Source organism: Struthio camelus, chromosome 16 (genome assembly GCF_040807025.1).
Source record: "Struthio camelus isolate bStrCam1 chromosome 16, bStrCam1.hap1, whole genome shotgun sequence".
NCBI classification, from domain to species: domain Eukaryota; kingdom Metazoa; phylum Chordata; class Aves; order Struthioniformes; family Struthionidae; genus Struthio; species Struthio camelus.
In genome coordinates this window covers 12,439,624-12,463,595 of record NC_090957.1, presented here as the reverse complement: position 1 = coordinate 12,463,595, position 23,972 = coordinate 12,439,624, and the positions used below count along the sequence as shown (strand labels likewise).

Below are 23,972 nucleotides of genomic sequence, written 5' to 3'. Positions count from 1 at the left end.
TCAGTAGAAAAGATTGTGTTAAGTGTGGAGCAGAAGGGAAAAGCAGCATCTGTTTTTTCAGCGCTCTAAAACCTGAATATTGTCAAATGTGATAATATAACTGACAGTCTGACAATATAGCGATAGCAGTAAGTAGACATGATAGCATTAAAAACACCAAAAATCTTCTTTCTGAAAGAGCTGACGTGCACTGGTCATGATTCTTAAAATTCAAACCATTTGAATGTTCAGAATAACTTTCTTATTTCACACTGGTTATCGTATTTTTCGTTAACTTGTACGTAAGTGTGGTAGTATCAGTGCCCACAAACCTTGTCAGGGTTTAAGATTTGATGTCAGGCAGGTAAACAGCAAGTGTTCCCTTAGGCTTAGAACCCGGTGCAAGACGTTTCCTCAGGCAAAGGCCAGGGATGTTCTTATTTGCTGATTCAAACCTTATCTGACTAAAGAATAACATTAGACTTATTTTCAAAGCAAAATGTTGTTCTGTTACAAAGTAATAATCTGGTGCCCCCAACAGATAGCTTACAAACGTTAAAAAACATTTTTAGTTTTTAAGTAAATTGGTCAGTCTAATTCTGTTGCCATGTAGACTCCAGCCAGTGAATAAGTATAAACACACATGCACACGTATAAACACACGTTTTTCACTCACGTGAAATCTATGAAATAAGCAGAAGAGATAGCAAAAAGTGTCAATGCTACGCACCTTGATAATATAAAAACCTAGGAATAAACCAGATCATGTAATTTGTTAGTTGAAAATATGATTTGCAACCTAACAAATTCTGTATACCTTCCTTCATTTATGTTTTTTACAGCTCTGAGTGGTATTAGCTCAGTAGCAGTTAATTTTTATCTGTAGGTTGTGACGAAAAGTAATGAGATTAATGCTGTTTGTCTGGGAAGAAGTGCCTTTTATTGCTGTTAGTGTGTTCTGTGCTTCCTTTTGCACCTGAGCTACAAAATATCTGCTCTGGCTGGCGCTCCTATAATTGACTTTTATTTGTAGTAGGAAATAGGATTGAAGATGATATTTTATGTTAATTAAAATGTAATTTGCTAAAATCACTCTTTAAATCATCATGTTCTGTTCTAAAGAATGTTTTTCTTATGCATTGGCATTCATTAATAATTCCAACTGTATCAGAACTACTAGAATAATTCTTCGCTGCGTCAAAAGGCTCTGAAGTGCAAGTTCTCCCACTTGGGACAATGATTGAAATTTGTAACTACATTTAGACAGATCTTCCGTTACGTGTGAGGAATTATGTACATCATTTAAGCTTCTGTTCATAATCATTACTCATTGCATGTCCTTGTCTACTCAGATGTGATCGTGTTGAAAGTTTCCGAGTTCTTGCATTGAAAGAAATGTGTTCAAATGTACTATTCTATTTAGAAATGGGATAATACTCAATAACATGTATCCATTTCTTGTTTTCAGTGAAAGAAGATTGGAATGTCAGAATCACAAAGCTAAGAAAGCAAGTGGAAGAGATATTTAATATGAAATTTGGTAAGTTAAATATTAAATGAACTCTTTTGTAATGCTACTTTAAAACTCTTCTGTAAAATAATTTTGAATTTTACTGTATATAGAAAAATAAAAGTGTGCTAGAATGAGAGAAGGGAAATCTTGACTCCTCTTACCTAGTTTTCACTGACTCTTCCCTGTAACTGACTTTAATAACTTCGTAGCAACATTCTAGGCCGGAGTTCCTCAGTTGTAGGACAGGGATAGTGGTATGTGTACAAAAGGATTTTGAATGAAAGAAGTCCTCCGTGAGGAAAATACTAGATACTGCAGATTTATACAGATGTAAGGAGACTCTGTAACAAGATGGACAAAGTCCCCATTTGCAGTGATATTACAGAAAATGGTAGAAAATCTGTTTAAACATTTCTCTCGAGGTTTTTTGTTATCTCTGAGTAGAAGAGCTTCTGTAAGCCAGGCTTCTTAAAGTCACTTACTATAAAATACCACCCATTTGAGTGTGTAAACTATCATTAAATCTTTATTTTCAGCCCAAGCTCTGGGGCTTTCAGAGGCAGTGAAGGTTCCCTATCCTGTATTTGAATCAAACCCTGAGTACTTGTACGTCGAAGGCTTGCCAGAAGGAATCCCCTTCCGGAGTCCCACATGGTTTGGAATTCCACGCCTTGAAAGAATTGTCCGTGGGAGTGGCAAAATCAAATTTGTTGTTAAAAAGTATGTTTGTAATTCAGTTATTTTTACTCCTGATTTTGGAATTATTTGATTTTCTTCGCAGCAATTTTAATATTTAAATGCTACCTAAATTTTGTTTGCGTGAAACACAAAGAACATTTTGCACATACTTTGTCTCATGAAAGGATATACCCTCTTTACAAATTAAAATAAATGCATAATTTGTGTGCCTCATGCATCATGGACCTAGGAGGAAAAAAATGACCCTGTACCCAGAAGCTTTTTTTCATTCTTTTTTTTTTTTGCCTGAAAAAAGCTCAGAAGAAAAATTTAGAGTAGAACATGTAGCTTAATATTTTCTAACTTCTTCTGGTTATAGTATATGGAGAGTCACCTATACTTCTAGTAGAAATTTGATGTTATGTAAATGTGATGTTTCATATATATATATATATATATATATATATATATATGTTTATATGTTTATATATCTTGTATAAATTTGAACTCATCTGAATTCCATTAAATGCATAGTATTATGCTGTATTTTTCTTGCGTATGTAATTGATTAGATTGTATTCTGTTCAACTTCCAGGCCTGAGCTTGTCACTTCCTATTTGCCTCCAGGACTGGCTAGTAAAATAAACACTAAAGGTAAATGCTTAAGTATTGTTGCCATCACTTCATAAATGCACTCTTTCTGCTTTCTTAGCAGACTGAATGATTGGTCTTTATGGTTGGAAAATACAGGGGTTGCAGACAAAAAGCATTACTTGAGATGAACTAGCATAGTAGCCTCTAAACCAACTATTACCAAAAAAATTTATTCAAAACAATGTTGGGGGATTTTTTAACTTGAGACTATTCAAATGCAGAAGATGGAATTGATACAATTCCTACATCTTCTGTTTTGCTTATTAAAAGCATTATTTAACTTCTGTGTAAACTGAAGTAAATAACAATGAAGTTTCTTAAGGAAATATTTAAAAACATCTATTAAATTTTGTCATTATTACAGAGAACTTAATTATTAAGTTCTGAATTTTTTAGATAATAAAAGATACTAAAGCTGTCCCTTACACTTAAAAACAACTTTCCCAATGTCTTCTGTTCTAAATTCATGGAATGAAAATTTAAGGGAGTATGATACCTGCCTGTTTGAAAAACAGTAAAGGCACTTTTTAAGGCTGTGAGCTTCACTGTATTGATCAGATTTTACAATGCAGACTATACTACGTACAGACACAAGTTATTCAGTCCGATAGAATTTTCAGAATACAGATTTTTTTTTTAATTGGCTATGTAGAATTTACTTTATAGAAAGCTTGTGCATTACAGCTTGCATTATATTGATTTTTAGCGATGAGTCCAAAGAGTTCAAAAAGGTCACGAAGTCCTGCAAGCAATTCAAAGGTCCCAGAGATTGAAGTTACTGTTGAAGAAGGTATGGAACAAATACTAATAAATACCATTTTAGTGGAAGAAGTTTTCATACCCCATAATTAACTTATGCAAGTTCTAATCTTTACCTCATGTAGCAGACTCTGCTTCATTTCAGGACTCCAGATACACTCCAACTTCGATACAGTTTTATTTTTCATTTCTGCGTAATACTGGATTCTGAGAAAGTGATGGTTATGTAAAATGTTCAAGTTTGACAGCTTTCTGGGCCTTTTATTCCAAGTAGTGAGGTAGGAACTGGTGAAGTGCAGAGCAGAGAATGACAGATGTAAGGAATAGTATGATATGCTTAATTCCAACCCTAAAAGAATTTTGGAAGGGGGTGTTTATTCCACTCTTGATACAGCTCTTAAGTTCTCTCTAGTAGTGTGATATATTATCCTTTTCATATGATGGTGTGCTTCTGCTTTCTGCATGTATGTATGTAATGTGTTTCTACAGGTCCTAATAAACCACAGACGACAGATGTTCGAACTAATTCTCAAACCAATGGATCCAATATGGGTTTCAAGCCACGAGGAAGAGAGTTTTCTTTTGGTAAATATTTAAAGATTTTAGTATGCATACATTCTATTAATGTCAGCATTGACAATTTTGGCAGTTTTGTACTGTCAGAGATTATTTGCATTTATGTTTTATTCTACAGTTAGTAAATGACTGAGGTTCTTGTTTTCACGTACATTGTTCTCCATCATCTAGAATAATGTCCATCTGAGAGGTGCTGGGTGATGTACGGAGAATGCTGTACAGATGCAGCACAGGTCCATAAGGTCTTAGCTACTGTTCAGAATCTCCTCTTCCAGGCTTTTGCTGTCTCCTGGCAAATATGTGGGTGGCTGCTCTGTTATTTCACAGTGCTTCAGATTCCTCAAGGTTTTGCTGTCTGGTGCACAGTACCGCTAGAGTGCAGACACCCGGCTCAGATCCGATATTGTGCGTAAGCTTTAAGCCCTCCCCACACCTGAGTATTAAGGATCACTGTGTAGAGAGGTAGCTGAGTAACTATGTGGGAAGTAGGATGATCTGAACCGTGATCTATTAGAGCTGATTTGAGGAGATCACCGTTATACCTCTCCACTGCTGCTACGTGTGGAAAATCAATAAAGGTAACCGGATACCACTGGAAGCCATATAGCTGTGTTTATGAGTGCTGAGTCTGAGCTTTTTCACTGTGCAGAGCCAGATCTGTTTGTGCACTGCTCTAGCACAGAGACCTTACAGTTACAGCAAGGTTAATTTGCCACACCTGTAACTTCCCCATGGTTAAACAAAATCACTGTATTCAGGGTAATTGTAAACAGTTCACAAGTGTCATCACATCTCTTTTTTCAGCATGCTTACGTCCTGAGTTCATCACCTGAATCATATATAGGAATTTGTTGTCATTCTTTGTTTTCTCCCCCTCTTTTTTTTTTTTTTTTTTTTGGCCCTATGGTCATAAAAGAACTCCTTACTCGTACTCAGCCAGAGTTTAGAATGCATATAAGATATTGATTTGGAATGACTATTTCTGTTGGCATGGACAATATTACTGCTCACAGTTGTTTCCAGTTGTCTCATCACTGTCAAACATAAGATTTTTAAAGAGTTATTCTGCAACCCTTTTAAACTTTCAACTGAATTTTTAGTTTTGTAGAGCAGCTGTGGACAACTTAGTACAGCCACAAGAAAACCAGGTTAGGAATTGCTGCTGACCACTGTCAGCAACAAAATGCTTAGCTAGTTGGGTGTTTAATCTTACCAACTGTAGCTGAAATTATTCTAGAACTTAGTTTTCAAAGGGGAAGCATGTGTCTCAGGGTTATATCATTGAATAAATGAAGAACTTTCTGTCGGTACTTTGGGTGGTGGTTTGGATAAATAATTTGTATGTTTCTAATGCTGTAGATTTGAATCGCTCTTGGATTAATTTCAGTAAATGCCCTTCCTTTATCTGTTAGTATTTTTCAAAGCTTTAGGGAAACGAGGCTTTATATGGATACAGGTTGAGACTGGGGCAGAATGTTTTTATGCAGTTTGCAGAATTATAGCCATTTTGTTCATTTTAATTTAATTATAATTTATTATCAAGCATGATAAGTAATTTATTAAACATTTATAAAAATAATACTTGAGAACAGAGTCACTCTGTGAATGTTGATTTACTTCTTCCCTTTTCCTCCTGCCAGAGGCTTGGAATGCCAAAATTACTGACCTAAAGCAGAAAGTTGAAAATCTTTTTAATGAAAAATGTGGTAAGCTTACCAATTCCTTTACCGAGATGCCTTTCTTACGAACATGCAGTTAGATGTGTCGTGGATATGTTCATACACTTATTTTGAAAGTCCTACAATCCTTGCGTAGTCTAGGTCATATTCTCTCATTCCCACATAGCTTGCTTGCAGTTCTATGTCAAATTTCCGCTTACTTTATTTGGGCTTGGAAATGGAGAAGTTGTGGTTTGATTACTACTTTTTTAATGACCCAGAGGCCTAGTGATGGTACATTCTGGCACATCTCTGTAAGCATTCTTCATTCTAGTTGCGAATGAGAATTTGCATTATTTCAGCCACCTGCATTCTTGAATGTAGACCAAGCCAATGGCCTAAGCTTTCTATAAATATTAATATTTTAAAATGCAAATTGTGATCTAATTTATCACAAGAGAATGAGTTATGTTCAAGGTACTACGTGTGTATTTTCTTCCTGCCTATTCATAGCTATCACCAAAAAAACCAAAGCCTGCTGGTTGCACCTGATCTAGTATGTATGTGCCGACCGTTCTATACAGTTTATACCTAGTACGTTTTGTTCGTAAACACATCAGCAGTCTAGGTGGTAGCTTATTTGCCCTGTTGCATTTCAGGGGAAGCACTGGGGCTGACTGAACCGGTGAAGGTCCCTTTTGCGTTATTTGAATCCTACCCAGAAGATTTCTATGTGGAAGGCCTACCAGAGGGAGTGCCGTTCCGTCGACCTTCTACCTTTGGAATTCCAAGACTAGAGAAGATCCTGAGAAATAAATCTAAGATAAAATTCATTATTAAAAAGTAAGACTCCCATGCGTCTCTGATAATGTGTCCTATTAGCACTGAACTGTAGCCTGAGAAATAAAACTCATTTGCTGAATTGCTAAATTCCTCTCTCGACAATCTAAAATACATGCTGGCATATTTTTGGTAAACCAGGAAATGCTCAGAAAGTGTTTATGTAGGTGGAGCAAGATACATTCATCTCTTATTGCGAAAGATAGTCACAGCCTGTTTAGTGGGGAAGAGCCAGTCCAGATTTCTGAGTTCATTTCAGTTATCATATCACTGTTCCTATTATATGGAGCTCCTACAGGTTACTCATAGCTAAAACTTGGCAGCAGTATATTAAGGGCAGAGAAGTGTAGATTCATATATTTGGGGCTGTAAGAATTGATTTTTCTAATCTCGAATAGGCTTAAATATCTGTCTGCCAGTGTAGGTACAGTGACAAAAGAAGTTCCGGAGGCTTAGCCGTTGCATCCTAGATGGCCTGTTTGGCCTAGAAGAATGCATGTGTACAGTATCAGTTCCTATCTTTGAAATATAAATATTAGAATATTGCATTTTCTTTACCGTTGATTAAACGAATGTAATTTTGTTGTTGTACATGAAATCTTCAATCTGTTTATTTGCAGGCCTGAGATGTTTGAGGCAGCAGTTAAGGAAAGTTCTGCTAGAAGCCCCCAAAGTGAGTTTTCCAACTGCTTAACATTCTAGATAATAGCCTCTTTCAAGGATTAAATACAAATGAGAAGCACTGCTTGGTCTTAATGAATTCCTGAAAATTTCCTTCTACCTTGTAGTTGATTTTAGGGGTTTTTTTTAGTTAACAAGCTGAATTTGAGGCACAGTCTTAAGTACTGTGCCACTGGCCCGTATCTGTAGTAGATCTCTCTACTTTCAGGACTGTAAGACTACTATGTTTTCTCGTCTTCTGCGTAGTTCCCTAACTCTTGCATTATTCCATCTTCTGGCATGTCTTTCTGGTTTTCTGAGCAGCTTTTTGTAATTGAATACTTTATAACAGTGTTAGATGCACTGCTTATATTTTGTATAGATGTCACAGTGCTTTTGCTCTAAGAAAAGAATGTGGTGTATCAAAAATCGTAACTTCTGGATTACACTGCTGAGATGGGGAAGGCAATTGCCATTGCCAGTTTGAATATAGCTTTGGCAAGGGAGTAGTAAAGTTTTTGAGTTATTCACAATAAAATAATCTCATCTCTAATCTGTTTTTTTCTGCCCTTTATCAAAATGTGACAAATGGTGTGTGATTTGCAGGAGTAATTCAGGTCTGTAGATGAATTCATTACTCCTGATGCCTAGGTGATTCTAAATGAGAAGCGCTCTATAGAAATGAGTGAAGGTAGCCAGTAGAAAATTGTGTCAGCAAAAGGCACGGTCGTGGGTTAAATTAATTGAGTCTTGTTATCTGTTATTATGGATTAGCAAAACTCCAGTGAGTTAGTCGAACTATGCTAGTTTATGCCCCTGGACAGCGTGGCTCGCAAATAAAACTCTAAAAGATTTCTTTCGTGAATGCATGCAGTAAATAAATGGATTGGTAGATATTACTAAATTAACCACAAGTGCTATGATTTTTTCCTCTTTAATAAAAAGAACAAAATATGTGTTTTGTGCCTGTTTTTTAAAGTCTTTTTAGAAAACTTGCTAGATAATGATTAACATAATCTTTAATCTATCCTTTCTCCTCTTGGATTTGTAATGGGAAATATATAGTAGTGTCCACCTGCAGTAGGTATTGTATTTCTCATTGAAAACTGGTCACATTTTGGAAATGAGAGTGGGTCTGTTTTGAAAATGTTGCTGCTTACCTGTTACTTTCCAATATTTTCTTTATATATGGTATTCAAGATTTTTGGACTCTCCACAGTTATCTTTTAAATTCATTCTCTTATGTGTAGGAAAAAATAATTCATCCAACATGGCCATTACAGCAAGCACCACAACAAATACAGTGGTGAACACAGCCGCCGGTGTTGAAGATCTTAACATCATTCAAGTAACTATACCAGGTATGTATACTGTCTGGTTATACGGTTGCACGTCTTACCTTTTGTGCTCTTCCTCTTTATATTTGTTTCGTCTGCTGAAGTTTTTGCCTACTGAGAAAACTAGCCTAGTTGGTTTGCTGAAGTACAAGTACCGTATACAAAGAGCATAACTGAGTGGTCTGCTTTTCCTGGTATGTTAGATATTTTCTAACTTTTATGAATATCAATTCAGTGACATCTCTAGAATATTCTCGGTTGAGTCCCAAGTTAAGAAGTATCCTTATTTTTCCATTTTTTCCCTCATGTAATAAATTAAATATTGATTTGCAACTTGTGTGACAACTTCAGGAGACCAGGACGCAGACTGAATTTAATAACCATGCAGGCTGAACTGCTTTGTCTTAAACAGTACTGATTACTATTTACCTGGGCATGTGTTATGTTCATTAGAAACTGGGGAACTTTACACACTACATCCAGCTATTGAATGTCATTTTACTGTTACCTTTAGAGTAAGATGTACACCATTAGATGTACTTTGTGGTTTTACAAAAGTTTAGACAGTCATCTTTACATAATATATCTAATGTTCATCTTGTAAATAATTTGAAGCCTTTTATAGATTTCTTAACAGCTATGCATTTTTGCTTATTTATGCAATTCTGTGTTAATGATAAAACTAGGAACTAAGTCAAAGCATTTCAAAGCTTGCAAAGCATTTAAATATACCTGCTTCAAGTAAGCATTCACACGTTGCTAAACCTCCAGGAAAAAAGAATGTTCTTAATTCTGATGCCATTTTAACAATTTCTTTCAGATGATGAAAGTGAGAGATTGTCAAAAGTAGAAAAGGCCAAGCAGTTGAGAGAGCAAGTAAATGACCTGTTTAGCCGGAAATTCGGTAATTGATTTTTTCCTCCCATTTTTACATAGCTGTGAATGTAAGTAATGTTGTTCATGTTGATGTTAGCGAGTCGTTCATCACTTACAGTGGACAATATATGCAATCATTAAAATGAACGATTTTGAGAGTTGCATATGAATGTTGTGTTTTGACTTCAAAAAGAATCTTTTAGAAGGAATGTAGGTTGTCTGGTGTTTTAAACAAAGTAAGTCCCATGCGTATAGATTACTCTGTGTTCCTTCCCTTCCTGTTCCTCCCTTTTTCTATGTGAACATGGATGAAGTGTTTATTTTGCTTGCAAACCATGATTCTTCTTAGGACCGTGTAGTCCCAACCAATTAATACTTGAGACTGGAGTAACTTTTTAAATCCAACTTATCTTTTTCCTGTATATAGTTTTCTTTAGTAATACTGTGATTTGCGCTGGACACCAGTAATAACTTAGTGAGGTTCTTTATCTGCGATTCCTTCACTAGCGCTATGTTGAATTGCTTTCTGTGTGCGTTACAGGAAGTGCTTTGTTTTCCTTTCTTGTAGTTATTTCCTTAGATGCCCTTTTCAATACCTTTTTTTAGTAAAAACAGAATCTTGGCTCTTTATGTGGTGAACATGTTAGAATTGGAGTTGGAACTAGGGATCTCCTAGTGGTATTCATGAGTGTAATCCAAAAACATCTATTTGTTTGAAAAATAACACTGTAATTATTTAATCATCGAGTAGATTTTTATAGTTAGACATCTGATAAACTGGCTTGGTTTTGCATTTAGTTTCTTGATTATCTGAGAATTTTTTCCTCAATGTAATCATAAATATGTAGACTTGCAAATAAACATGACCTAATTTTCTCACTTAGGTGAAGCAATTGGTATGAATTTTCCTGTGAAAGTCCCATACAGAAAAATCACCATCAACCCTGGCTGTGTGGTGGTGGATGGAATGCCTCCTGGTGTGGCATTTAAAGCTCCCAGTTACCTTGAAATCAGCTCAATGAGGAAGATTTTGGAATCAGCAGAGTTTATCAAGTTTACTGTCATTCGGTATGTAGTTGTCATTGATTAGATTGTACACATGTTGTGAGGACAGCCCTGTAGCTCGAATGAATGGAGATTCGAAAGAACAGAACTTTCAATGCATCTTTAGATAGTGGAAGAAGTTGACTCTTTTGGATAACTAAAGCAGATCAAATGAAGCCTGGATATCCATAGCATGAATGAAGATGGTAACTCTTTGGAGGACGTGCCCAATTAGGTATGACAAAAGTCATTGTATTAATATTGCCTATTACAGCAAGCTATCATTTGAGTTGCAATTTATTTGTATTATATAACACAGTCCTAACGTGTTGTGGGCCTTGCTGTCCCACAATCCTGAGCAGGCTTTAACTTTCCTTCATACAAGACAGTTCAGTGGTCCAGAACTTGTTGGCTCTTGACAGTGACAGTATGTTTGTGGTGGCATTACTAATAATATTTTTCAGGTATTGCAGTGGTGTTAAGATACTTGTATTAAGTTAAACTTTTTGATAAATTTTTTTCCTCTAAAATCAATTTATCTACAGTATTTGAACAATCTGATATTGTCCATTTACAGTGTAAGTGAATTTTATCAAGGGATATTTTTATTCATGAAGCAGAATAGAAAGAACTTTGGAACCATACTAAAAAGGAGTTCAGGAGTTGAAAGCAGAAACTCCTCAATTTTTGTAACTCCTCAAATTATAGACCACCTCACAAGAGATTAAAAACTTTACTTTCATTAGAGAGAGAGAGAGAAATTTTTAAAATGTCATTTTACTAAAAAGTCTGCATTCTTGACTGGTAATCTTGAAGAGTTCTGGCCTGAAAGGACTCTTACTCACTAACACTTTTGGATTAATTGGGCTATGTTAATTAGGTGTGACTGAGGGAAGGATTTAGATCTTTCTGTGCATGTCGCCTTTCAAAATGCTAGTGAACAAACCACAGTGCCCAAGAGATACTCTGGCAGTTCCTTCTGCTCCTGTCTACTTTCTGTTCCTTCTTTCAGTATGACCTCTGTTACAAGCTGTTAGGTGAGTCTGCCCTGGGAGGGAGACCTTATGCAACAGATCTTAGAATAAGTAAATGTTGTGTTCTGTTTTTTACAGACCATTTCCAGGACTTGTGATTAACAACCGTAAGTATTTATGAGACATCGACGTCAAATGCATTTTTGTCATTTACCCAGCTTAGTTTCCACATTTTGGCTTAGTAGCAGAGGCTCCACTGCAGTAAGTTCTAAGTATAACTCTCTTGCCTGTTTCTATCTCATTAAAATTTCCTGGCTAAACATGCGTGCTCAGTTAACACGAGAGCAGAGTGATACATTTACAGAATGGTGTAAGCTTAGCGTTAACTTTGATAGGAAAGTGCAAGATAGTAATTATTTTTCAGCTGCAGAGTCTCAAAGAGATTTAGGACCCTGACTGAGCAACTGACTTGCATGGGAGTCTCTACGTTTTAGGTTTGGATCCATGGCAGTAGCAGTTAATAAGCAAGAACTTTCCAGTAGCTGCACAACCATGTTTCAGTGAAAAAATCTGCATTCTGCTGAAATAGTTAAGAGTTTAGGGAGGCAGAGTGTAATTAGCTGAAGTGGAATTTGGCCACGTTGCTCAAATCTTGTTTGGAAAAATGATGTCTTTGTATTTTCAGTGGCCTAAAATAGTTGTGACCTTGTTTTTTAGATCCTATTTAAAGAGGAAAAAACAAACTGAAAAATACACTGTCATTACAGTGTCGCTTGTGTCCTGTTGTTTCTGAGCCAATGTGAGATTAGAGAGTCAGAGGCCAAAAAATCTAGTATCATTAGTTTGGCCTTACTGTGATTAAGCCTGAGGGATCTAGCATTCATTCGTTTGCAGCCAGCCACCAGTGTATTCCAGCGTACATGCCGAGATCTCTGAACTGAAAGTGTGACGTTTTCTCAGGAGGATATTCTAGTTAATAGCTTGCATTGACCTGCTCGTCAGTCCGAGGCACACCTTAGATACGGAAGATATCCCTTTGTAGAGGGAACCTTCCAGGCAGATAAATAGTTAATAGCATTTCCAGAGAATTGAATTAGGAATGAAAGGATCTATGAAAAAACAACTGTCAGCATGTAATTGGCAATAGGACTGACACTAGCTGAATAAGAACACCACAGATGTCTGATCATCCTCCATCACTGGAGCAGGGGGGCTGGTCATTGGAACAAGTATTTTTTGTGCAGTGTCCATGTCTATTCATTATGGTCAAAACGACCTGACACTGATAGATACTGAGGGGAATTACTAAAAGCCTCTGAGACTCCTGCTTATCATGCATTATTCTTGTTCTAAAGGACATGCAGGAACTGATGAGGACATTTTTGGTGCTTGAAAGCAAGATATGGAATATTTTTTCTGTTTAAAAAAAAAAAAAAACCCAACTGCAGCTCAATTACAGTGAGTGTAACCTGTTCATGCAGCAATTTCAGGATTTGAATATACGGTGAACTAAAATTGTCATTGTGTTGCATGTGGGGAACCATTTTCATTGTGAAGCTAAATGGTGATCTTATCTAATTTTAGAGCTGATGGAGAAAGCTGAAGCAGAAGCACTACCAACGGCACCAGCACCAGTGCCGGTACTACCAGGTGATGCAGAGTGTAACACACGTCCTTTCAGAATGGGTAGGGTTTGGAATTCAAGATCTTACTGACAGATATTAGCAAGTCATGCCCTGGGTATGATGAGCCGTTTCATTTTGAAAGATTATGCAATGGTGACTTTTATGCCTATTAAATATTATAGATTAACAGAAAAAAAAACATTGCTTCTTTCAAGTTGCATCATTGGTGTTTTTCTTGATTTGATTTTCGCAGATGATAAGTGAGCTGAAAAGAAGGATTAGTAGAGGCAATACATAAAGCCAATTCTCTATCTGTTTATTAGTACCTGTTTAACTCAAAGTATGTGCATGTCTTTCTCTGTGCCAGATAGAAGTTCAGCCCTGTTATGTTTGTCTGTGTAATATGTAAGAACCCAGAATGGGAGTTTTGACTGAATTTCTGTCTGCTACCCAGCACAATACCACTGCTGTGCCTAGCCAACGTGCATATCACCTATCTGAATCTGCATGAATAACTTAAATGCCTTTTTTGTATTTATGCTATGGGTAGCTAAAGTAAACGTAGTTGAGCAACTTCCTTTTGGCCGTATGTGATTTCTAAGTTTCCAGGAGGCTTTTAAAAATATGCCTGTCAAAATGAATAAATAAAGGTTGCCTGTAGTGAAGGAGAGGTTTCTGCAATTGGCTGAATAAACTGTTGTGAGACAAAACTGAGAAGCTAAGAGACTGAAAACAATTGAATAAACATTTTAAGAGCATGGGACAAGTGACCACTTGTATGGTGGACATAATTATAAAGGAAACTACTGCCTCCTCCATTTGTATTTGGAAGTGATGGGAGGGGAAAAAACAGCTGTTGATTATTAGTGAACTTCCTGTAGTCTATCTGCACTTAATTCAACTGCAGCAGTTAATAAGTTGTAATGCTTTCCCAACACCTGTTCATCTACACAGGTAATAGAAAAAGTATTATGGAATCAAAATATACTCTTTGCCCTCTACTCTTCACCTTCCCACTCTCCCTCAAAGCACATTTAGTCACCACTGAAGACCTAACAATATTAAGCAGAAGTGGTGGCATTTTTCTGAAATCCAGATTTATATTTTTAAGGGTTTCAATACAACTGGTCCAAACTTCGTATATTCTGTACAAGCATATGTTATATTCTGCTAGGACTCAAGTTATATGCCTACCATAGTGAATCATACTCTGAAGAGGAGATGTTACTTACTGTATTATAATAAATGTTTGGATTTTTTAAAATGTTTTTAATGTTTTGCTGTAGACTCTATAACTTTGCAAGTGATAGATCTGTATTTCAGACAAACATAGTTGAGTCTGATTATTGGAGAAAAACAATGAGGGTTTTTTTTAGGAAAAACTATTTTTCCCTAAGTTTTGCTAAGGTGCTTACCTGATTGATATTGTTGAAACTATATGCTTATTCATTTGACTCTATACTTTTTCGTTTAAGAGCCAGCTGAACCAAGCCAAATAGAAGTATCTGTAGGAGGTAAGTCTTTGTCTTCAGTTACTATCAAAAAGTATTTTTAAGTCATTTTGAACAAAGCTGCATCCTTTTTTAAAGGAGGAAGGTCAATCAAAACAAAAATAAAAGGGACTTATTAGTTCTCAGGAGAAGTTTTCATCTGTATTAATACCATGCTGCATCATGTGAAAAATATGCTGCAGAAAAAGTTGTTATTCAAATAATTTTGCAAAAGAGTTTTATGAGTTGTTATTCTTGGTTGGTGAATCATAACTATATATAGGGTTTGAGCGATTGTTCATATCCTGAGCGATGCATCTAGCTATTATTCAGAGCAGTAGTTTCCACAGTTTGGGCAACTGAATGATTGGCATCTTTAGGAGAAATAAATGAAGTATTGGCCTGAATTTACTGTGAGGATTTGTCGGGACAGGCGGTATTGTTGTTCTTCCAGAACTTAAGGTCTGAAAAATATCCAACCTTCCTATTGTCCAAGAGTATAATTGAGTTGTATCTTTTTCAGATGTTGGTGTATGTGAGACCAAGTAGACTGTAGTAGGTCTGTGTCCTTTAGGCCTTTGCATATAGTCTTGAAGCATTAAAATACTAAGTTGACCTGAGAATTTGGATTCTAGTGTCTGCTGTGTGCTCTGGTCCTGTAAATGCTGCCTTAGCTGACCTCAGCTTCTCTTTATGGCCCTAGATGGCTGTGTCTGCCTCTGAAGTGGTGGGCTTTGGTCATCAAAAAGTGCTGTATCACTTTGAATGTGTCACTTTGAAGGGCTGCTGAGATCTGACAGCTCTCAGATGTTTTCGTAACGGCTTGACAGGCTCATAGCCAACAGCGCTGGGTAGAGGCTGCTGGACATCAGTACTTGTCTTCTTAAAACTCTCAATTTGAGTTCACTCTCTAATCCTGCTTAGATTCCCCCAGAAGAGCAACTAGCAAGCCTCAGCACTCCCATTCTTCTTCATCTTTTTTTCGGGGAAAAGCCATTTCCCATCTCCATTGCTTCAGTTTCCCTGAAAATGTCCCTGAATCCTGAGACAATCCAACATGCTCAGCCAAGACTAGTTATAAGCTCAGCTACGGGCTCACTCTGAGTGTTTTCAGTAGGTTTTTCTCCAAATATAGATTAATCTTATTGCAATAATCAAGAAGAACCTGTTGAAAAGGAGGCAAGTGTTAGTAACAAAAGAGCTATTGAAAGTTGAGACATCAAACAGTCTTTATGCTGCCAAAATGTTTGGGATCACTGAAAATGTTAGATAATGGAGGTTGTTCCTGAGTACTCTCAAGCAGAGGAAATCTGGTTATGGACCTTTAAAGTAATAGTTTTGTAGAAATAAACAAACACGTCTTTGAATTTGTCATCCAAAACTGGATTCAGATCCAGTTACTGGAGAAGTGGTCTTGAAAAAAGGCATACAATTGCTAAAGAGCGCAAAATCACTTCAGAACTAGTCTAGGAAGTATAAAACAATCATGTGGTGAAGTGGCTTGGCTGAGTAGTGATGAATTAGCCTAGCCCTAAACCTTCCAAACAGCTTCTGTGAAAAACCAATTTCCTTCCAACATCATATTCTCCGTTTATAAAAAGAACAAAATTAAGTTCTGAGTCATATAGGCAGTACTGTACAGAAACAGAATTTCTTTGATTTACGTCCACATGTCACTGTGAACAAGAAGAGCAAAGATTTTGTAATGAAGTTTCCTGGAAATGAAAAAAATCATATCAAAAGATGATTAATGCTGTAGCCAACAAGACCAGATTTCTTTTTCTTTTCTTTTTTTTAGAGCATATAACAATGTGTGTCTGTTTGATAGTGTGTGTTGAAGAAGAGAAATTAGCTAGTCAGAATTTGTTCTGGACAGATTGAAATACAGTAACGAAGAAGTCTGTATCTAGTTGAGAAAAGAAGTGGTCCTACAGCTGGAAAAAAATTTCTGAAAATTGGTTAATGCTGGGGAAAAAAGAGTTTGTGCAATGAATGTTGGTTTGATAACTGTTGCAGAACACATGACTTGAGCTGAGCTAGGCTGAGATGTTGTTTACTACCTTTGGAAGACAGCATCTTAAAAAACGCAAAGCAGTGGTCATGCCCTAACGCTTCTAGTAGAGGAAGCCCTACATGAGATTATATTTGTGGTCATGGGCTATAGATTAACTTGTGAGTATTTGTAAAAGCTTTGCCAAACATTGCATATCAAGTGAGGTGAATGGAAGAAAGAATGACCATGGGGAATGACAAAGAAGGTGGAGGAGGACTGAAGAACAGTGAGGATGCAGACAAAAGCTGTAATATATCTTTGAAGACCAAAACTGTGATCTGTCTGATGTTTTTTTAACTGATTATGTTTTGGGTTCATTCATTTCATTTTTGGATCAAGTTCCTTTCTCACCCAGTAAGTATTTCAGCGATGTATGAAACTTCAAAATGCTTTCTACACTTCTAATACCAATTTTCATTTCTGTTCTTTAAAATATAGAGTTGTCTTAGACTCCAGGCTGCTTTACATTGAAGTCAACATGGTAATTTCTATGGAATCAGATTATTTTGAATAGATATTAATTTATCATTAATAGTATAAAAGGGTAAATGAATGCTTTCCATATTTGTTCTGTAATTTTTTCCTATTAAGTACAACAATAACAACAGAACTGGCAAAGAATTTTCTTTTTCTTTTTTTTTCATTCATTACTGCTTTTTCAACAGACGTTACAGAAACGGAAGAAAATTCTCAAATAAAACAAGAACCGGACCCAACGTGGTAGACCTCATCAATACTAGGGTAAAATAATTTTTTGCTTCTTGGAAGTCAACACTTGTTAAGGAAGAGCATTTTTATATTTTAGGGTGGGGAGGAAAGAGATGGTTGAGATATAGGACTGAATGCCAGAAGGTGCCAGTTCTTTACTTGACTTAGGAATTACTGTATTTGTCTCAGTTCTCATATCTGTAAAATGTAGGACATTTTAACTACCTCATCCAAATATAATGTAAAGCATACTGTGTTAGAATTTGTGAGACAGTCAGTCCTAGGAAAATGAGGGCTGTAGTACAGCCTATAAATAAAAATGGATGATGGTAATTATATGCCTTAGAGGCAGAGTAAATGAAAGCTTAGGGAATCAGCGTTTATGAAGAGCTCTGACTTGCTTATGTGAAAGAATATTATTATTCCAACTTGTAATTGTGCAGGAAAGCTCTTCACTAGGATTTCAAAATTGTCTAACCTTGGGGCACTTGGTAGAATAACTAACTGTGATGAAAAATCAACTTGCTTTAAAAGTTTTGTTTCTTTTCTGTTAACTTTACAAAAAGCTTAGTTTAACTTAAGAGTGCAAAAATGTGTCTGAATCTTTTCTTTCTCTTAAACTATTTTTCCTTCACTCATTGCTAAAATGAAATTTTGGTGCAGGTGGAGACAGTGCAAGGGATGTTGGCGTGTAACCAAATAAAAGGAGGTTTACCCACGCAGTTGTTAATTTAGAACTGTGCTTCATTCAGAAAAACATGGTGGTTTTAAGCAGTAGCAGATCTATATTAGTTTTTCCAGTTTCAGCTTTTTGATAATACGCTGAATCACATACTTTCCTTGTTTATTTTTTGATACTGTAGTAGTTTGAGTTGATTGACATATAAGATTGGAAGCATTCGGTTGGTATGTTCAAGCTGTAATCTGCCTAGCTATAGTAAGACAGTAAGATTGATTTCATCACAGAGAAGAAAAATTCTGAATACTATTCCAGTTCTGAGGGCACAGACAGGCAGTCAGCAAAACCAAGCTCCAGTGGTTCACCATTAATTTCGGCTAGCCTGGACAGATGAGCCTAATACTGCAATTTGCCAACTCAGCTGAAGCAGTGGTTGGGGGAGCATGTGGATTTCAGCTCCTGGCACCTTCTGGCTTTTCTGGAGACAAGGACAGCCCAGGCCGCGTCCTCTGTCAGATGCAGCATAACCACAGCCGCCGCCTCCTGACAGATGTCTCATGTCTGCCCTTGGTGCTTCTAGCACCCAGGTGAGGGCAGTGTGCTTACGTACATGCCAGTTGATGGGTTTCAGCTAGGAGAAAGCAGGTTTGTTCTCACTCTGGTTTTCCACTTCCCTTGGGATTTGGAACAAGGTGTCTGGGCTCCCGAAGAGCAACTCTCAAGTGCTCCCAGCACATCTCAATGGCCTGGATGTCAAATCAGCAGTGTCAGCTGGATGGTCTGACTGAATATAAGACATCAGCAGCCAGGGTGCTAGAGCACATGACCGCTGAGGAAAGGTTGAGTTTGGTCATTTTAGTCTGGCAAAGAGGCTACTGTCCGTGCCCTGAGAATTGTGAGTACATCAGTATCTTTTAAATAAATTGGTGAAGTCTGCTTTGTAAATACTTGTCACAAATCAGAACATGGCATTAGAAAATATATTAAAGAAAATCTTTCTATTTGTAACTGGAAGTATTTCACTGGATGGAGGTATATAAAGCTATCTGACTTGACCCTGAAATTTTATCAAAATTCTGTCTGAACAATTGGCTGCACAATTTGGTGCTGCAGTGGTTTGTATTTCCGGATAATTTAAGCTATCTGCTGCCTAGCAAATTTATACCAAAGCAAATACTTGGCCTAAATTCTTACAGGGAGCACTCAAATACACATTTAATCTCGCGTTTACTAAGGACAATATTCACCTTCTAGGTGCTTTCCAAATCTAGGCCTAAAAAAACTCGGAAAAGTGTCCCAACTACTAGTATTTTCAGTAAGATAGAGAGCTGCAATGAAACTAACTCACTTCTGTAATTTTTCTTATCTAGTCGGAAGCATCCAGTTCTGAGAAGAGCCTGCTGGGACTATCTTGAGCTGTGTAATATAACTGTATAAGAGAAGTACCTTCTATACAAACCCTTTTTTGTACTTTTAGATAGAAATGTCTACTTTTTCAGCAGTTCTGTGAATTGACTTAAAGCAAAGAAAGACTGTAGATTTGGAATGGCTGATTTTCCTTTGGAATATATTATAAGGACTAAATTTGATGCAGCATTGCTGGAGAGATGACAGGGATTAAAATCAACAGGGACTTAAAAGAGGCTGTCTACGTTTCCCAATAAAGCTGAATTTTACTGTACCTGAATGCATCTCAGCTTTTATAATGAAGAAAAATTCCTGCAGTAGTTCAGTTTGTTAGTTTTACTTTGAAAAAAATAATTAATTTTTGGTTCTTACTGCTTTAACGGCTGATTGAACAATAGTATCTGTATATTTGAACTAATTTTTCCTATGATATCTATCACAATTAATATGTTTTTCATAAATAAAAGATAAACTGGTTCACCTGACCGTTAGTATGCATTAATGAAATGGACTGTGAAATGGTCAGTATTTCAATGTGTGGAGGATTAGGAACCAATTTAAATGAAGCCCTGTTATAGTTTGCTCCGTTAATTTGAAGTAGTAAGTGCATGTTTTATCAAAATATCACATGGTTTATGTATGATGGGTCTGGTCTTGCAGTCCTAATGTAGGTAAAACTCACATGGACCTGTGAGAGCTTTTCTGCTGAAGACTGTGGGGTAATGCCCTTCTGTTCATCTAGAACTCGTTATGGAAACTTATGCAATTAAGCTGCTGTAAGTCCTACTATGTCAAAGTAAGTCCCCTGTAGTCCTCATTGCGCCCCACATCGTGTAAGAGACAAATGTAAGCATTTTTTGAAGCTTCACAAACCATAAGAGATGTAAAGTTCTGGCTATATGATAACTTCTATAAAGAAAATACGGATCACTGTAAAGGCTTCTCTTTTACTGGCATGAGTTTGGGATGACTGCATTATGCACAAATGGTAAACCTTATTCCCTGATTAAGAAATAAAGGCATTTCTGATGGTTTTCATGACTGTCCATGCAGTATACATTTATATACTTTACAACAAATGACGTTCTGGCAGTAATTTTGTAGGCAGGTAGAATATGCTTTTAGCATAGTTACTACTTCGAGTGAAAGAAGTAAGTCCCAGTCATGCCTTTCAGACAACAACCGAGCTCTTGAGTGGGTGAGGTTGTTGCATCTTTAAGGAAGATTTTTGATGCCTTGAATTCAACAAGATATGCTCCGAGTTCCCTGGGGACATCTGGCAGAAGCGCCATGAAATTCTGCGAGTAAATTCAGAACAAGGCATGCTCTATAGCTCCAGAGGCATGGGATTGCTGCAAAACATGTGCTTGCTTTTTCCAAATTGCTCAGTGCAGGTCTAGATGCTGCCACTTAAAACATATGGGAAGAAAACTCTCCGGATGGGAATCGGAGGCAATTGACGGGAGTGCTGCCTTTCTGACTCGGCAGACAGCCTGAATCTCTGTCCCATGTGAATTAGCCCATCAGATTTACCTCCTGTTAACTCTGAACCATATGGGTAGCGTCCCAAATTATAACTACTGAAGTATTTCACTGCTGATTACTTTTAAGAGACGTGCTCAGTTAACATACGATGATAAATAGGTTATTATCATAGCAAAGGGCAGTTTCATGATTGCTGCTAAAAGTTTTTAGAATGGGGAAATATGTTAATACAGCTCTTCCTGAGTTTTGAGCTGGCTCTCGACTTCCCCTTTTGAAAAAGGGGAAGGATGGTCCATCCCTTCTTCATCCTTCAGCTGTCTTTGGGAGGTCCTCTTTGCACAGCTATCTGCCCGGCAAGGCTATACGTTGCTAGTGAAGTCATTAGTGCTAGCTCAAAATGTGGGACTGGCATCGTATTGAAAGAACTGTAAAAGTCAGTGACTCAGACTAACTCGGCCTTTGTCAAGTATATAATGGCAGAGTATGGGGATCCTGCAGGTGTAAGCATGTAACTCGCATACAAGAGCTAAAAAAATGAAATGAAAACCAATGCAATGGCTTTACTGGAAGGACTAGAGTAGTTGTGTAATAGTGGGAGTTATGGTAATGGTGTGCTGTGTCCGTCTCCTGGTGGATTTGTGGTAATGCAGATGTACGCATCAGCATTCAACACTGAAATCTCTTTTTGGTCTCAGACATTTTGAGTCCTATCCAGTAGAGGGAAATTAGACTGACGAAATAATTGCACCGATATTTATACCTTTCAAATATCAATTTTATAGTTAAAAAAATCTATCTATCTATCTATCTCTACATATAGTCATAATGGGTAGCAAACTTTTAAGCTGTTGACCATATATGAAAATCTCACTCATTTCCACACCAGTAATACGTGAGGTATTTCACTCTTTGGGCGTTGAGGGATCATGCCCTCAGAAGCCGTGGCTGTAATAATAAACAAGTAAATAAATAAAGTTGCAACAACCTACCAGAACTCTGAATATTTTTTTGTTCCAGTAGAGAAACTTTGTGGTGTGGGAGTAGATGTCACGGATGTGCTCTTCATGTAATACTGAACTCTCAAAGTCCGTCGTGTTCCTTAGGCCAGTTCCGTTCTCTTAAATGGGAGTTTTGGTTCCAAACAGTGTAGGATTCAAGGTTTTTATTGCAGAGCTTGACCTTCCTTGGGTATGGCACCCCCCCCGGGGTTTGTCACGGTAATAACCACTAGGTGTCAGATGAGGTCCAGCACTTTTACTGTGCAACTGTTGACCAACGTTTTTCCTTTGAGATTTAAAGATTTCCATTATACAAAACTTGAACTCTTTTCTCTTTTTTTATATCTATCTCACCAGTGCCTGAGGAAGAGGACAGACTTTCATCCCATTTTGGTAATTTTGCAACATCTGTGAGAGCATTTAATACTTTCCATACACAGAACAATTTGTCGTCAGTGTCATAAACAAGAGTTCCCTTTACTCTGCACTGAATTAAACTTGAACTACTAAAAATCAAAAACTGCTTGTTGGACAAAATGAGAGTAGCATTTCGTTTTTCAGCTTTTAATTTCCAGGAGTTTTTAGTACTAGTTAGGGATGTGGCACTGCACAAAAAAAAAAAAAAAAAGAAGAAGAAGAAGAAGATAGTCCATTTTCCTAACAAATTTTAGACCTCCAGCACTTTGTCTTCAATGACCTTGTTCGTTGTACAGAAATCTGTCAGCCTAAGTCCTGTGTTCACTGTTCTCAATCTAAAACAGTTGTGCATTGCTGCAGTCCCCTGTTATTAATTCTGTGCTCCAGACTGAGAAAGGAAATAGTGTTTTAAACCAAGTCGCACATTGGCCATTGGACAGGCCACCTAGATAAGTAGCCTGTTTCTTTGTAATTCAGCAATGTAAAGCTCTTGAGACTAATGGAAGTTCTCAGTAGCTCTCAAAATCAGTGTTCAGATGCTAACCTTGTTTCCCAGATTTCAAAACATGAATAATTTGGGCTTAGTGTACTATAAATAGCTTATTTTTCAGATGGTCCTCTAAGAGTTTTCTTGTAAAATTATTTTACTTCCTGTTTAGTAACTCCTGGAAATAGTGAAGAAACTGATCTGTGTGTCCTGCTGAGTTGCATGTTGCATCTCACAATAAACTAACCCATCACCACCTGCAAAGCCTACCAGCTCTGTTTCGTTACTCACATCTCAGGATGAAGAACGAGGAAGCAGGAAGAAACATGTGAATTAAGTGGTTTCCGGTAATGGACTAACTGTATGTAACTCAGTTTTAAATTTAATACAAACAGTGGTAATTATGAAATTCGCTTTCATGAAAAAGCTGCTGGTAGTTCTGCATATGAAGCAGCAATCCAGCTATTAACTGCAGAAGCCAAATAGACCTGGAGGAGTTCTGGGAGGTTTTTTGTTGGTTTGTTTGTTTTTAAATGTTACATTGTTGCATAATTTTCCTGGGGTAGAGGGAAGTCTCCTGCATAGTAAAATAATAAGAAGCAAGTTTTAAATGGCCATGTTTATGTCTCATTGTCTTGACAGCTGCAAAGCACCATACCTGACATTCAGGGGAAAGCTCTACTTACTGTTTAATCTTTTGATTGCAGCTAAAGCAAGCTTTTGTCTTTGGAACGAATGAGGCTATTAGCCCGTCCAGCAGCGCGGGTAAAACTCCTGGGTCAAGACTCACAGCATCAAGTCACTGCTTGCAGTGTCAGAAAATCGGTGGTGTCAAGTTTTTCTCTGATATCCCCTGAATGTAATCCAAAGTCTGTGGTGCGTAGTACTGAAAAGGTTGAGTGGTCTGGCATGTTGTCCCCGCAGGTGCTGCTGTCTCTCTGCTACGGTGGCAGGGAGCATCACCCCCAAAACGCTCAGGTTTTTAGCCCTCCTTACCCTGTGTAAGGAGGGGGTTGCAGCTGGGGAGGCTGGACACGCCTGCGGGCTGCTGAGCCCTCCAGCAGCGTTGTGTCCT

General features: G+C 37.2%; 1 protein-coding gene across 11 annotated transcripts in view; it reads left to right on the top strand.

Annotated features, from left to right (window-relative positions):
- Positions 1-20,548, top strand: part of GTF2I (general transcription factor IIi) — a 79,316-nt gene extending 58,768 nt beyond the window's left edge. For 3 of the 11 annotated variants that reach the window (XM_068910350.1, XM_068910352.1, XM_068910356.1), the window contains 16 exons: positions 1,448-1,519; positions 2,029-2,212; positions 2,766-2,824; positions 3,531-3,614; positions 4,073-4,168; positions 5,800-5,865; positions 6,477-6,660; positions 7,278-7,330; positions 8,568-8,678; positions 9,475-9,558; positions 10,415-10,598; positions 11,687-11,715; positions 13,133-13,198; positions 14,649-14,687; positions 17,382-17,457; positions 19,474-20,548. In XM_068910350.1, the coding sequence (XP_068766451.1) occupies positions 1,448-1,519; positions 2,029-2,212; positions 2,766-2,824; positions 3,531-3,614; positions 4,073-4,168; positions 5,800-5,865; positions 6,477-6,660; positions 7,278-7,330; positions 8,568-8,678; positions 9,475-9,558; positions 10,415-10,598; positions 11,687-11,715; positions 13,133-13,198; positions 14,649-14,687; positions 17,382-17,440 (1,370 nt within the window). In that variant the 3' untranslated portion in view covers positions 17,441-17,457; positions 19,474-20,548. Of the gene's footprint in view, positions 1-1,447; positions 1,520-2,028; positions 2,213-2,765; positions 2,825-3,530; positions 3,615-4,072; positions 4,169-5,799; positions 5,866-6,476; positions 6,661-7,277; positions 7,331-8,567; positions 8,679-9,474; positions 9,559-10,414; positions 10,599-10,701; positions 10,810-11,686; positions 11,716-13,132; positions 13,235-14,648; positions 14,688-17,381; positions 17,458-19,473 lie in introns of those variants that run through there. The other 8 variants (XM_068910348.1, XM_068910349.1, XM_068910353.1 and 5 more) reach the window with 4 other exon arrangements.
- Positions 20,549-23,972: the final 3,424 nt, after the last annotated feature.